The following is a 14,957-nucleotide window of genomic DNA, read 5'->3' on the forward strand; positions in this document are numbered from 1 at the left end:
TACAGTACTTGTTGGTAAAGAGAATAATATCCGTCTCCTGACTGGGGATAAATGAGTTGTTGGCAGATTTAAATCATCGCTCGAGTTTCCTCTTCAGAAACTTAAGCCATGAGTCAAAATACTGTATCATGTTTCCGATCACTAATGGCTCAGGAGATCGAGTTGTCAGCTGATGCGAATGTTAACTGTTGAATCTGCCTCCTTATGTGTGGATAAATTGCAGAAGAGCAAGTGAGTCCAACTTGTTTTTTTTTCACATTAATCGTACATTTACGATGAACAAATCTCCTCGTTTATGAATATTTATTTGTCAAAGTCATGGGGACAGTTGTAACTTCCCTTTCCGGCACTGATCACGAGGTGTTCCTCAACCAGAGAGGTGTTAGATATATAAAGGGAAGTGAGGTCACAACCAAATGTAATATACTTTTTTTGAGTAAAAAAAAACAATGTCACTGGGTAATTACATTTTTTTTTAGAACATGTGAATATAATATAACATAAGATTAGTTTTATAGTGTAAACCAGACCCATTGTTTAAATCTCTCAACTCTACCACACAAGGTCATTGAGGTCAGGAGCAAAAATAGCATCAAAAAAGACACACAAATAGATAAACACAACAATAAAATAACACACTATAAACAGCACGTTGTCTTCTCAAGTTTAAGAGAGCAGCAACGTGTACAACTAAAAAGTATCATCAGCAACTGTGGCTCTACAAGACAAATATACAGCGTAACCTCTCAAATATTATAGTTATTATACAGACTGATAGTACAGAAGATCTGCTGATTTAAAACTCTCACGATCTCTCTGTGACTCTACTTGAGGAGGAGTTTAACCTTCAATGTAACAAGTTTATGTATGTTTATAAGAGTTAGAACGTCGTCATTGTTGGTAATCTGGGTTAATCCCAGATATAAACACACCATTTTTTCAACATGTTTCACTAATAAATGAAACTACGTTTCACACTTATGGTTCTAATTTAGACCCTTTGGAGTCGATTAAAAGGTCAGAGTTGTTAATGGTTTTGTTTGTTTTTTCAGCGACAAAAATGTGCTAAAGTTGAGTATTAAGAGAGTTTTCTGTCTGAAAATAGTCCAAAATTCTATTCTAGGGTCAAATAAAATGCAGCTGTTTTTTTTTTCTGGGTCCAGTGTGGCTGGAGATTTTCCCAGCTACTTGGGAGTGCTGAGGCAGTGCAAATCCTGCAGAGGTCACTCGGCTATAAAGACGGACACCACATACTAGCTTAGGAAATATAAATATATGTTCCTAAAACATTATAACTGCATGTTAAGTTTATTATTCAGCATATCTAAACCATTATTCACTAGCATCTTAGATCTATTTATTTTATATTAGTCCTTTAAGACAAAACACTACAGATATAAAGTAATAACATAAATATTTAAGAGGTACAGTCTTCTTTTCTGTTATCTCTTCAAGGTAAAATCGGTGTTAATTGAACCCCAGCAGACTCGAGCATGTGTACAAGAAGTAATTGGAGTTGGAATGACAATATTGATCTCACTGGGTAGGATCCCCAAAACTATAAATCATGCCACGTTTAAAAAAAAACACGCTGATCCAAGCCTGTGGTTTTTTCCTGCGATGAGCTCGAAAATTAAGAGAAAAGTGAAAAACTTACCACCAGGTTTCCCTTATGAACGCACGCGGCCCCGGAGCCCTGGATGACGCTGTCCAGCACCTGCACGTCGCTGCTGACGGAGTTGGAACAGTTCCTCCGGCCCTGGCGGATCTCCTCCTCGATGTCCCGGAACCTGAAGGCGCACACGGCGGACTTTCTGTCCGCCTTGGAAAACACCCCGAAAAGATAAGGCTCCGGGTCACCCCTGTCCTGGGTGTGGATCTCCGCCGGGTACAAGGACAGAACCCGGTTGTAAATATCCCCGCTGACCCCGCACTGTAGGGGCATCTGGATGTAGGACTCGGTGAGCTTCTTGCTCTCCGGTCCCGTGGACTTTCGAGGGTGCTCCGTGTCCAGGCAGATCCGGGCCAGGATGCTGTTGGGCTGACTCTCCTTCAGGCCCATCTTGGCGTCGTTGTTGAAGGCGATGTAGGAGTAGGTCTTCTGGATGAAGGCGTGCACGAAGTTGAGTTTGTTCTTACTTTTCACCTCCTGCTTGATCTTGAACACGTTGTCCTCCGAGGGGTTGATGTCGTAGGTGAAGAGCCGGGGTAGATCCTTGATGTTCAGGGACCGGATGGCGATCTCCGGGGTGTTCTCGAACCGCAGGTCCTCCTTGCTGTGGTTCTTGGGGAAAAACTGGGTCCCGGCGCCGGTGTAGGTGGCCCCCACCAGGAGCCGGGTGTTCCCCCCGTGGCCCTTGAAGATGAGCCCCACCGTGGACGCGTTGGGGTGGTTCGCGGCGATGTTCAGCATGCTGGGGAACACCGTCTTCTCGCCCTGGGGTGGGAACTCCACCGCGATCTCCGAGACGTTGCCCATCTTCCGGAGCTCGCAGAACCCCTGGTAGACCGATCCGCACACCACCAGCACCCCTTGGTCCCGGTCCAGCTTGAGGAGCTTGTTGTGGTTGTCCGTGAGGGTTTTGGGGTGCTCGCAGGGCGCCTGGGGCAGCTGGGGCGCATGGCACAACAGGTTGTCCTCCACGGGTCCGGTCCGCTCCTCCGCCTCCGCGCTCAAGGTGCGGTTGAGCTGGTACACGGAGTTGACGGTGGCCAGGTAGACCCTGCCGCTGAGCGGGTCCACCACGAAGTTGTTGGTCCGGTTCGGGGTGGAGAACGCCTGTTGGACGCGCAGCGCGCGGGCGCTCCGGCGCGTCTCCGGCGCGAGGACGCCGAGGAGGAGCAGCAGAACCGCGATCTGCATCGAAGGAGGCATCTTTCCTTCTGGACCGGATTCCGCGTCTTCGGTGCCGTGGGTCGCATTGAGCAAAGACAGGAAAGAAAAAAAAAGTGCGTTTTGTTCCGACAATCGGAGGAGGAAAAAAAAAGGGTTGTTTCCTGCTTCACGCCTGAGCCCGGAGTGACGCGATAAGAGAGTCGTGCTTCCTCCCGTGCTCGTGCGTGTGTCCCTGTCAGCCCACTGAGCTGCTCCCACTGAGCCACAGCAACCCACTGACAGCTCCATCACACGAGGAACCAGCTCTCTCTCCTGCTTCTTTTTTTTATCATCGGCGCAGATTTCACTTAATAAAACATGGTCGAGACACACGATGAGATGGAAGTTTTCAATGGAAAAAAATCCTTGAGCTGAGAGGAGTTAAAGTAATGTTAGTTCATCACTGATGCCCTTGAAAATATACAATGTTAGTTAAACACGATTAATCCCGAATTAAAATGTATTTAATCCATCAACTAAATCAGTAAATATAACATTTTTACATGATTAATATTTTACTTGTGTTTAAATAGAAGAGTATGTATATTAAAGATGTTGTAAACAACTAGTTTAGTTGTTTAGTAGGATATCTGGTGAGACCACTGTCACTTTCAGATCTATTCATGGTCAGGCTCCTCCTTACATCACTGATCTGATCCAGCCTTACACCCCAGCTCGGGCTCTGAGGTCTGTGGATCAGAATCTACTGATGGTTCCTCACACACGGTTCAGGACCAGAGGAGAGAAATCCTTCCAGACTGTTGCTCCTAAGCTTTGGAACGATCTTCCTCTCCCTCTGTGTTTGATGATCTACTGACTCCTTCAAGAAACATCTTAAGACGTTTTTATTTGTTCAGGCTTTTCCTTGATTTTCTGGAACTCCTGTTGTGTTATCAGTTTGATCTTGACCTGTAAAGTATATACTTTATTGAGTATTGTTTTGATTGTTTAAGTGCTTTGTGACCCTGGTCTGGAAAAGCGCTATACAAATAAAAATTACTTATTTACTAACTTACATCTGGTGAGACCACTGTCGCTTTTTTTATTTGATAAATCTAGGTCCAGGGGTCACCAACATGGTGAGAACCAGGTCAGACATCAATAGAGTAGCCCCGATCCAAAAGATACTTTTCATAACGTTGGTTTCCTTTATTGTTTGGCAATTATTGAAGAATCAATAATGTTATTATTGTGATAAATATGTCATTTATTATCCAAAATAACATTAGTTCAGAAGTTATAATAAGTAGCTTGCAAGTTGGTGACCCCTTATTCTATCAAATAAGTCAGTAAATATAGTATTTTTACATGATTAATATTTTTCTTGTGATTAAATTGTATAGTATATATATTAGTAATGTTGTAAAAAACAACTAGTTTAGTTGTTTAGTAGGACATCTGGTGAGACCACAGTCGCTTTTTTTATTTGATAAATCTAGGTCCAGGGGTCATCAACGTGGTGCCCCCCGTGAGAACCAGGTCAGACACCAATAGAGTAGCCCTTATCCAAAAAATACTTTTCATAACCTTGGTTTCCTTTATTGTTTGGCAATTATTGAAGAATCAATAATGTAAGTAAGTAATTTTTCTTTGTATAGCGCTTTTCCAGACCAGGGTCACAAAGCGCTTAAACAATCAAAACAATACTCAATAAAGTATATACTTTAAAGGTCAAGATAAAACTGATAACACAACAGGAGTTCCAGAAAATCAAGGAAAAGCCTGAACAAATAAAAACGTCTTAAGATGTTTCTTAAAGGAGTCAGTAGACTCCATCATAATGCTATTATTGTGATAAATATGCAATTTATCATCCAAAATAACATTATTTCAGAAATTATATTAAGTAGCTAGCAAGTTGGTGACCCCTGTCCTATACATAAGAATTTATTTAAAAGCTACTCACATTGTGTAAGAAACATAGGACGTGCACAAAATGTTTCCACACCTCAGGAATAAATCAGTGTTTATATGACCCAGGTGTCCAGATGAATCTAGTTCCCGTAGATTTGTGGCATTATACTTTTATTTATTTGTAAAAATGTAAGGTTTCCTGTAATGAGAATGTCATAAATTTAAAATTACAAATAATAAGATATTTGAAGATTTGCAGAGGTTAGATCAAAATACATTAAGATAAAACTTTTTAAATTGAAAAAGTACTAAAAGTGTAGGATTTGTAATAACAATATAACATGCGTTATGAAATTTGCAATACTTCAAATCCACAGTTCTAATCATTTTAAATACATTACGACATGTTGAAAAAAAAAATCAAAATAACTTTCCATGCACTGACTAGAAAATGATTCGACAGGTATTAAATTAGCTGATACGTTTAGAGAATATAATTAGGTTGGATTCAGACTGTATGTTGTTTACAAAGGTCACAGGGTTTGTCACTGCGCATCATCAATCTTGGAAGTCTCTACGTCTACGAATCTCGTTGTATAAACAAAGCAGGGCGTGGTTACAGCTGGCTGGAAGAGGAGTGAAGGCGTTATTACATCATAATGGACTCTGCTCTCGTAGCCTCTCGTTCGCCGGGATTTTCAGAGACTTTCAGGGACTTAGAGAAGAAATAACTTTAAAACATGGTAATGATGAGGGACTTACCGCATCTTGGAGAGGAAAACTTCAACATTTGAAAAATGCGAGTGAGTCAGGAGAGTTGGAGTTTCACATTAGTTGCCAAGTCAGTCATTTAAAGACAAAATAAAAGCATAATTTACTTTTTTAAGGTCAATATCAGACTTTCCGTCAAAAATGTACATTCACTTGAAAAAATGAAATCTTATGATTGATAAAAGAAAAAAATAATAATACAAAGGAATGTTTTGGGGTTTATTAAAATAAAAACGTAGATTATGTTTTATTAAGCAGCTAATGCTAACGCTAACTTGGACTCCACCAATAATGGGGCAGCGAGCGCAAGCTAGGAGTTGAAAATTTAATATTTTAGTGGCAGCAAATGTACCAGAAGACTTGCATTCCATCCAGAGTAAACCCCCAACGATTGTTCATCCGAAAATAACCGTTTTTTCTTTTCTTTTTTTCCTTTTGGCTTCCATTTGGTAGTTGGCGTGACTCTGCATATTAGCATCATATTTGGCTAATCTCGAGGTTAACCGACATTGTGGAATAATTTAAGATATAAACCCCTTATTTTTGCGCGTGTAAAACGAGCCAACGGATGGTCATCTGCTGTACTCTTTGAAGATGGGCCACTTTCGGTTCCGCTCATCCAGAGGTTAATGAGGGGTCACCGGCCCCACCTTCCCTCGCACTCAAGTCCCCAGTGCGTGGATTAGTTCTGCAGATCCGGATCAGTATTTTCTTTTTTTCTTGCACATACGGCAGCGTGAAAGTGCAACCAGATGGTCGCATCTGCGCACCTTTTCTGGTTCTACTGGGCTTTTTTCTTGTCATAAATATCAACGAGTTGGGTCCAAAGAAAAGATGTCATTAATCCATCAATTAAATATGAATTAATAATAAAAAAAAGGGGAGGAGTTTCACTTGGATCAAGAAGGATGGAGAGCTCTGGTAATGACAGGGTGGCTGCACGCCCACGGTCCGTGGACTCAGCGGGCCTGGAGGAGGCGGGATGGAGCTCCAGCGTGGATGAGCTCGGCATGGGTCAAATGTGGCAGCATCAGATATCACCACGGTATGTGTCACTGAAGAATGAAGCTTTCCATCAAACTCCCTGAGTGGAATTAAACCCACGTGTGTGTGTGTGAGAAGGTGGTAATTTTCATTGTGGACTTTCTAAATGACAAGTTTCCCACTCAGATTGTGACAGCCTGTGGTTAAAAAAAAAAAAAAAAAAGCATTTCCAGTCGACCTGTTTCCTCCCTGATAAGGAGTGGCACCTCCTTGTGGCGAGACCCCCACCCACTCCCACACCCCCCCACCCGGCCACTGACAAGTGTCCACGCACACCTCGCGAAATTGAAAGCTTTGGAATACAAGGGGCCACACCGCCATCTAGGGGATCGTGCCGGGAACGACAACGCGAAAAAATAAATCCACAACCAAAGATGACGCTGAAAGTCGAAAACACACGTGACTTGGGAATGCGTTTTTATTTATTCCACGTTTAGAAAATGACATCAGAAGGCACTGGAGTGGTTTATTAGATAAACCTTTTTTTGTAGGGGAGGGAGAGGGGGGGGGACAATGAGGTTGAATGTCAGCTCATTCCTATTTTGACTGCTGAACGAAAGAGTCATTAAAACATGTCAATAAAAGTCAATAAATATCCGAACAACAGCAGCATGATCATCCCAGGAAGAAATAAAAGACGACATTTTTTTGACCGGAGAACGTTTGCTAGTCTTGAGGGTTTTGGAATCTCCAGGTGAGAGTCTGACCTGAGTCAAGTTGTTGTTTTCTTTTTAAAAAATCACTTCATCAGACCTTCTTCTAAACCTGGACCCACTTGTTATCTCGCAGTGTGCTAAAGTGCAGCTGGGAAATAAACGGTGGACTTCTTCTTTTTTAAACGCCTGTCACGTCCTTGAAGATCCGCGAGAGACGAAGGTGCAAAAAAAAAAAAAAAAAGAGGGAACAGTTTCTTAACCTTTAGAAATACATTCATTCCAGTTCCTGACGAACAAGATCCGTCCAGTTTTTTCCCCCCCCTCCTCCTCCTTCATCGCCTCCGCTCGGAGGTTTGGCACTAGGTGAGTCGCCTCCAGACGTGGGTATAGAAACAAAGGGTGATACACGGCGTGAAGTAAATAGAGTATTATCTCACATGTGCAGTGTTGGCAGGACGAGCGTGAAGCAGCAGTTTTTCCACTTCCAGCTGAGATGAGGCTGGATAAGCACCACTGGTGTCTCTGGCAGGGGAAGCAATTATCCTGGCAAATTGGTTCTTCTTGGACGATAGACTTGGGTCGAGGCTCTTAAAGCAAGTCCGGGTTCTTTGCGGAACCCGTGAAAAAAAAAAACAACCTGTAGACTCATCCGACCCACGATTTCATAGATAATCCAACCATTTTTTTGAAATCTTTCGTGGCAGAAGAAATAAAAAAGGGAAGAACACAAGGTTACTACGGCAGTGAAATGTCACGGGTCAGGTCCTTCTTTCACCCACGACAAGAAATGAGATTCTCCCGACCCTCAGTTAATCAATCACACTTTCACATTTGTGTGTCTCTAGCGCTCAGTCCGGTCCAGTTGCCGGGACCCGAGTTTTCTTTCGTGTCGAGCCGGAGGTTGCTACATGGGACTGAATAAAATAACACTGAGAATAAAAACTGATTAAAACAGTAAAGACGGCGCGCGTGAGGAAATAGCGACCGACCATCAAAGGAATAAAGTAAAAATGTAAACGTCTCTTCCTTTCCTAAGAATTAATCTTCATCATCGATTTAAAAGATTCCACTTTTATGTGCAACTAGTAAAAATGTCCGCCCCGTGGAGTCTCAACCGTCATCCTTCAGGCGGATGCAAGGCGTGCTGTGTGTACCCTGAAAGTGCGTCCCAGTTCCTCCACAGGAAGGCCAGTACGAGGATGAGGAGGAAGGTAGAGAGGGAGCGCGAGCGAGTCTTCATCAGCGGGACCACGCAGTTGGCGACGGTGGACACGAACACCAGCAGGACGGCCATGAGGGCGAGCAGCACGTTGATAAGTTTCCCCAGGAGAGTCCTGGCCGAGGCGTTGTCGAGTCCTTCCAGCTGGACCGCCTGCTGCTGCTGTTGCTGGAGCTCCATCTTTGAGATCCTGGTCTGACACGCCTCCAGCTCCTCCTGCAGGGGACAGGAGTGACAACAAGGGTCAGCACAAGAACAACCCCACGTGAGAGGTTTGCCTCCCCCTGCTGGTGGGGTGGAGGAGGAGCAGCCACATAAATCCTTGTTACTTTCAAAGTATTGTTTGCAGTGAAATTGTTTTATTAAGTTATAATAATTCAATCTTGTGATCATCTTTTTCATTTTAACATGTTTATCGCCAGTATTGTAAACATAAAAAAATGTGTTTTTTAAATAAATAAATAAATAGAAAAACAATAAAAATGAAAGGGACTAATACATTAAGAAAGCATATATGAATGAATAATGAAATACAATTAATTAATTTATTTATTCAAATTATTGTTCCCAGATCAAACATTTTTTAATCATTAAAAAGTGATTTAATCATGTGATCAGGTTTATTTCCAGCATTGTAAATAAAAAATATGTTTTGTTATATCTATAATATAAAATAGAATTAGAAAATAGCAAATAAAGGTGACCTATACTGTATATTAAAGTAAGCATATATCAATTCATTAGTAAATATAATAAATTAATGATTTTAATGAATTAAGATATTACTCGTTTTAAGCTTTTTTTTTAAGTATTTTTTTTTTGTTAAATATATGACATGAAAAAAATGCAAAATAACAGTTATTTATTATCATAAATACTCTCGCATATCGAATGACCTTCATATGAAGTGCTGTAACAGTTCAAAGCTTCAAATAGTTCATATACAAATCATTTTGTAAAGAAAACGTTTGCATATTACATGTCTCATCTACCTGGAAAATACAGTTACAGCTGATCTAAGAAGATCGACTGTCTCCACGTGAGCGGCAGGACAGGATCAGACGCATCAGAAAGAAAAATCTGAATAACTAGCACGAAAAATGTGTCGTGTCATCAACAAACACGGAATCAAAGGACAGACGGCGGCCTTGAGCTCGTCTTCCTGTTTGCACTTTACACATGAGCGCGATGATGTAATGCTAGCAACATCGGGCGGGCGTGTGTGAGCGCCTTCGTTCTTTTTCGCTTCAGCTGACGGAGACAATGTTGACTGTTGGGATCAGGCTTCCTATTCAAACTAGCGTGTGTTTGAACTTTAGACTCTTGCAAGAGTGCGCTGGGATGTGCAGACTGAAGTAGACTATCACATTTTAAATTATTATTCTATTGTTTCATATATAGTTCGTAGAACAACACTTTTTTATATGATCTCTAAAACATCCGTTTCACCCTATATGTTTAAAATATGCTTTAAATAATATTAATATTATGTCACTTCATGAGTATCTTCCAAAGTGATTGACTGACACACAATTTCTTTTATCACTTTTGGTGTGTTTAGTGCTTGTGAACGTGTTCCGAACGCACCTGGATGTCTTGGGCGCGCTCGTGCGACTGGTAGGCGATCTTCTGCTCCATGCTGGCCAACTCCTGCTTGAGGTTCAGGATCTCGTTCTGGTGCAGGTCGGTCAGGTCGTTGAGCTGGTCCTCCAAGCGCTCACACCTGGACACACACAAACACGGTATAATTAGCTCGGACGGCGAGAGGGATTTTTTTTCGCCGGAGAGCCTGAAGGCCAATCTGACCACATGGCGTCTGACTGGGCCGATGACAAGATTAGGACCCGCTTACTCATCTGCTGATCCGAGGAGCCAATCCTAGAGAGTCAGGAGGAAATCACTGACCAATGGGAGGCGTGCGGCGGGGAGAAGAGCGATCTGTACTGCTGTTTATTTTGGCAGCTGAAATTAATGAAGTAGAAAACACAAGCGTGTCCAAGATTCCTTCAACCAGAGCCTGATTACAATATGATTCACCATCGACGACTGCAATACACACATAAAAGCTGCACTTATTGGACCAGTTTGGTGTCTTTAACGCTCCCTCGAGGCACTTATTTCGTAAATGAATTTTCCATTAGAGCACAATAACGGTGCCGCCGAGGCACAGATGGACATTTAAGGGGGAAAACATGCCGATGTCTCCTCGACTCATCCTGCGTGCCCTCCTGTCGCGATGTTTCGGGAGGAATGCGAGTGTGTGTTTTTAGGACAAAATGCCCACAGGCTGAGCAAACCAATAACAGAGACGACTGGATCTCGGTGCAGATTTTCAGTGAGGGCTGAAAAAACAGCAGACACCTTTTCTCAGCTAGAGGTCAACTCAGATCAGCTGCTCTGTCCAAAAAGCGTTTGATAACAGCTACACAGATGTGAGGGTGAAGCAGCAGATTTAACCACTATTTACTATAAATAGGAATGTGTTTATTGAAAGAATGTGTATCAAACTTTGATTTTTTTTTGTGGAACCGACTGAAAAGCTTTGGTAGTACCTTGAAGTGCCAAATTCAGTACCCACGCTTTTTAAAAACTTGTTAATGTGTGGATCTTTCTGAGGAAAAAGTGACAAAGGCAGTAAACATCAGATTGAATGTCACTTGTACCAGGTGTTTTTTGCCCTATAAATCTTTTTTTTCTTCTTTTATTGTGTAAGAAAACAATTAAAATAAATATTTTTACTCTGTGGAATGTCCTTTTTGTCTTCCTTAGAATTGATCTTAAACAAATATAGTATCGAAAAAGTACCGATATCGGATTGCATATATTGGTCTTGAACATTTTGGATTGATTGACTCAGTATATGCTCTGGTTTGTCAGAACCACAGTAGCTCAAGCTCTACATCAGCTTCTTGGATTAATTCACAGGTGTTGAACTGGTCCAGAAAAGGGCAGAGCCGGTGCAGGTTTTGGATCCAACCAGTCAGTTAAACCAATCAGGTGACAGTAATCAGGTGCTGCTTGATTAAGATGACGCCTGATTCGTTAACTCATGTGTGCTTTGACTGGTTGGAACAAAAACCTGCACTGTCTCTGCCCTTTTCGGGACCAGTTTGACACCCCTGGGATAATTGAACATTTGGAAAGACGCAAAAAGCTTCTGATGAAAGATTGTTCCTTTTTCAGGAATTTTTTGTTATTAAGAGCTGATGCTCAGTTAAGGGTAAAATAAAAGCTCACAGAAAATCAAACCGCTACAGATATATATAGGAGATCAAGAAGTGGAATCACACCTGAATCGTTCTTCCTGCAGCGACTGCATGACAACCGTGTAGTCCTTCTGGTAATCTCTGTTCAAGCTTTCCAGGCTCTCCTCCAGTCGCGCCTGACCGTCCCTCAACTCCTGCACCTCCTGTAGCAGCATGTCCAGACTGGAGCCTTCACTTCTCTCCAGCGTGTTACCCCTGGAGCTGGGGGGACCCCCGGGGGCTCCCGTTGTGCTGTTGGCCCCGGCCGAGCCCGAGGTGGCGCTGGAGCAGTCGTCCTCGCTGCCGTATTTGGGACTCGACTGGAAGTGATGGCTGGCGCTGCCCAGGGAACGTCCGGCCAACCCCGTCACGCCCTCCTCCACCGAGGGGTCGTCGAGCGAGTCTTTGAGGGAGGCGATGTTGTCGGCGCTGCCGAAGCGGTTGCGGATGAGCGAGGCGAACTCTCGGGGCTTGGAGACGACGGCGCCGGCGGCCGAGTGCGTGGCCTGGGAGATGCTGGACAGGCCTCCCTTGACGCTGTCCACCACGCCCTCGCTGAAGCCCGTCACCTTGGCGCCGACGTCCTTGAGGCCCTGCTGCATGTCTCGGAGGACATCCTTGGGCTGCCGAGGGATGCCGTTGTGCTCCACCTCCAGCAGCTTCCGGTGGTAATGCTCCAGCTTCCGCTGCAGCTGCTGGATGGTTTGGGCCGACTTCTGATTCTTCTTCTCGAAAACCTGGAAGCCACAGAACAAACTTAAAAACGATGCACAATAGTGAACTAGCAAAAATCTGGCGGTACGATACGCATCCATAAAAATGGGCAATAATACTATATACTGTAGAAACAACTATATACTGTATATATTTAGAGTATTGTCCGAGTAGTTGATTCTGTCGTTGCAGAATATACTGCTTTAATTTTTTTTTTTTTTAAACCAAAATATGTCCAAACATCAATTTAAAAGGCTTCAGGAGTTGACTGTATCCTCTAGTCCTCAGTCACAAAGGCATTTGATTGCCTAACTAGATGCAGGGGACGTCAGGAATGCAGTCATCTAATGCTTCAGGTATTTCATTCTTTTTATCTCTACCTGACCGGACCGGATGTGTTGCAAAGTGAGTCTGGTCATGCTTAAGTTTTCTGCCTCTTAAAGCTAACTAGAAGCTTTGAATCCATACTGAAGTTCTTTATGGATATGAATTATCTACAATATCTACTTCTAGATATTAAATTCTGTAACATTTTTGGTGTTAATAGTTTTAATTTATTCTAAACTTGAAACTTATTTCAATTTCTTCTCACGAGTTGTGAAAATTGAGAATTTTATTCTATTTAAAACAGAATATTTTCGTGAAAAAGGGAAGAAGAGATTTGCTGACGCGATAAATCCTACTTCTCCATTAACTTATATATATAAATAAATATATATACTGTGATACTGTAGGAACAAGGATGTAATGGTAGTATTTCAACAGTACTTGATTCTGTCGTTCCAGAATGTACTGCTTTCACTTGTTTTAGAACGAAAAACGAAAATATATCCAAACATCAGCATCGGCCAGAAGTTTAATTACAACACAAAAATTTGAAAAACACTATTTGGATCTTAGAAAAAATTAAACATTTTATTATAAAAACCCTTTTCTGAAAAAGGGCCAAAAATATGATCCAAATAAAATATAAAGCCAAAAAAACTTTGATACCTCGCTGTTGAATATTGACACAGTATCGTGAAAAATCACCTGCTTGATGCGTGTGCTCTGCAGTTTGTCAGCGTTGTTGGCCAGCTTGAGGTACTCGGCCACGTTGTCGTCTCTGGCCGTCTGCTCGATCTTGATCTGCTCCGTGAGCTTCAGGATCTTCTGCTGCAGCTGAGCGATGGCCTGCTTCGTCCTCTGCGGGTCCAGAGCGCCGTCCTCGCCACCCGTGAACGAGCCGTCGGCGCCGCATGACACGGCCAGAGGTGTTTGACCCAACCCGCTCACCTCCAGCCGGTCGATCTGAAGGCGAAGAAGAGAGGAGGAGGAGACCAGGTCAGGGGGATGGATTTTGCAGAAGACTGACTCTTTCTTCATCTATGAATGTTAAAGATGAGAGAAAACGACAGAAGCAACTAAACATATTCGAATAATATGGGGAAAACGCAATAAAGCTTTGATTATTGATACAAATAACACACTTGTGTAACTTTAATTCACAATAAACTCAAAGAACTGGTGAGTAACTCGGGAGTAGACAAAACACTGAGTGAATAGTGTGTGCTTTTATCTTTGTGTAACTTAAAGCTGAGTATTTGGGTTACTCCTGTGTGTGAGTTTGCCCTGATGGGTCACAGTTTACCCAAAGAATTAAGGATGGTAACAGGAAGCGAGTTTTGATATGAATCATTGAATGCATGAATATCTTGTGAGCTCAGGGTGTGTGTCTTTGTGAAAAATTTCCATATCCTGTTTAGGTATTTCACCTTTCTTATCTCCCCCCCCCCGCCTCCTGTCCGAGCAGGATGTCTTGCAAAGCGAGTCTGGCCGTGCTCAAGTTTTCTGCCTCTTAAAGAACTGACAAGAAGCTTAAAATCCAGGCTTAAGTTCTTAAATAGCCTCAGTATCTACTTGTGGATTTAAAGTTCTGTAACATTGTTGGCGTTTTTTAAACGGTTTCAATTTACTCTAAACTGGCATCTATAGTTTCAGTATCTTCTTTCGAGTCACGATTTTATTCCTTCTGCAACAGAAGAAATTGGGTAAAAAAAAAAGGGGAAGATGAGATTTGCTGACGCGCTAAATCCCGACTTCTGCATTTCAGCGGCAGCGGAGAAAAAGCGGGCAAATTGGCTACTTGAGGTCAGTCCGTCAGACACGAAAATGACATCACTTTATTGAGACTTTCGGAGAAAAGGAAGTGAAATGATTTGTCACACAGTGAAGACGCGTGAAGATGAAAAAGTCCATCAGCCACATCTGCACCACCATAAAACCTCCAGGATATTAGATTTCTGTTTGCATTATGTTGCTCCAGTGCATCTATTGATAAACAACACAATAAAACATAATCTAAATTGTAGCCATACCTCTATATACTTAGATATGAACATTTATCGGGAAGGAAGATCCTATTTATTTCCTTATCACACCAGGAAACACAAACAAAAACACTGCTACAGAAATACAGGGGAATCCTCATCAACGATAAACTCAAACTTGTCAACAGGGGATTTCATGATGGAGCCAGGAATGTAAAAAAAAAAACAAAAGGGGGGGGAGTTTCACTCCAAGTCATCACCAAACAAGTC

At 42.4% G+C, this 14,957-nt stretch overlaps 2 protein-coding genes across 7 annotated transcripts in view; both read right to left on the reverse strand.

Moving 5' to 3' along the window:
- The window catches only part of plxnd1 (plexin D1), a 78,144-nt gene extending 75,042 nt beyond the window's left edge, over positions 1-3,102 (reverse strand). The window contains exon 1 of one of the 2 annotated variants that reach the window (XM_087781180.1): positions 1,658-3,102. In XM_087781180.1, the coding sequence (XP_087637306.1) occupies positions 1,658-2,875 (1,218 nt within the window). In that variant the 5' untranslated portion in view covers positions 2,876-3,102. The remainder of the gene's footprint in view (positions 1-1,657) is intronic. The other variant, XM_087781181.1, reaches the window with a different exon arrangement.
- Positions 3,103-6,944: 3,842 nt separating this feature from the next.
- tmcc1a (transmembrane and coiled-coil domain family 1a) overlaps positions 6,945-14,957 on the reverse strand; it is a 41,725-nt gene continuing 33,712 nt past the window's right edge. For all 5 annotated transcript variants that reach the window (XM_087781185.1, XM_087781186.1, XM_087781188.1 and 2 more), the window contains 4 exons: positions 13,411-13,668; positions 11,710-12,401; positions 10,007-10,142; positions 6,945-8,635 (listed from right to left, as the gene is read on the reverse strand). In XM_087781185.1, coding sequence (XP_087637311.1) covers positions 8,318-8,635; positions 10,007-10,142; positions 11,710-12,401; positions 13,411-13,668 — 1,404 coding nt within the window. In that variant the 3' untranslated portion in view covers positions 6,945-8,317. The remainder of the gene's footprint in view (positions 8,636-10,006; positions 10,143-11,709; positions 12,402-13,410; positions 13,669-14,957) is intronic.

This window comes from Callionymus lyra, chromosome 19, assembly GCF_982586985.1.
Source record: "Callionymus lyra chromosome 19, fCalLyr1.hap1.1, whole genome shotgun sequence".
Taxonomy (NCBI): Eukaryota; Metazoa; Chordata; class Actinopteri; order Syngnathiformes; family Callionymidae; genus Callionymus; species Callionymus lyra.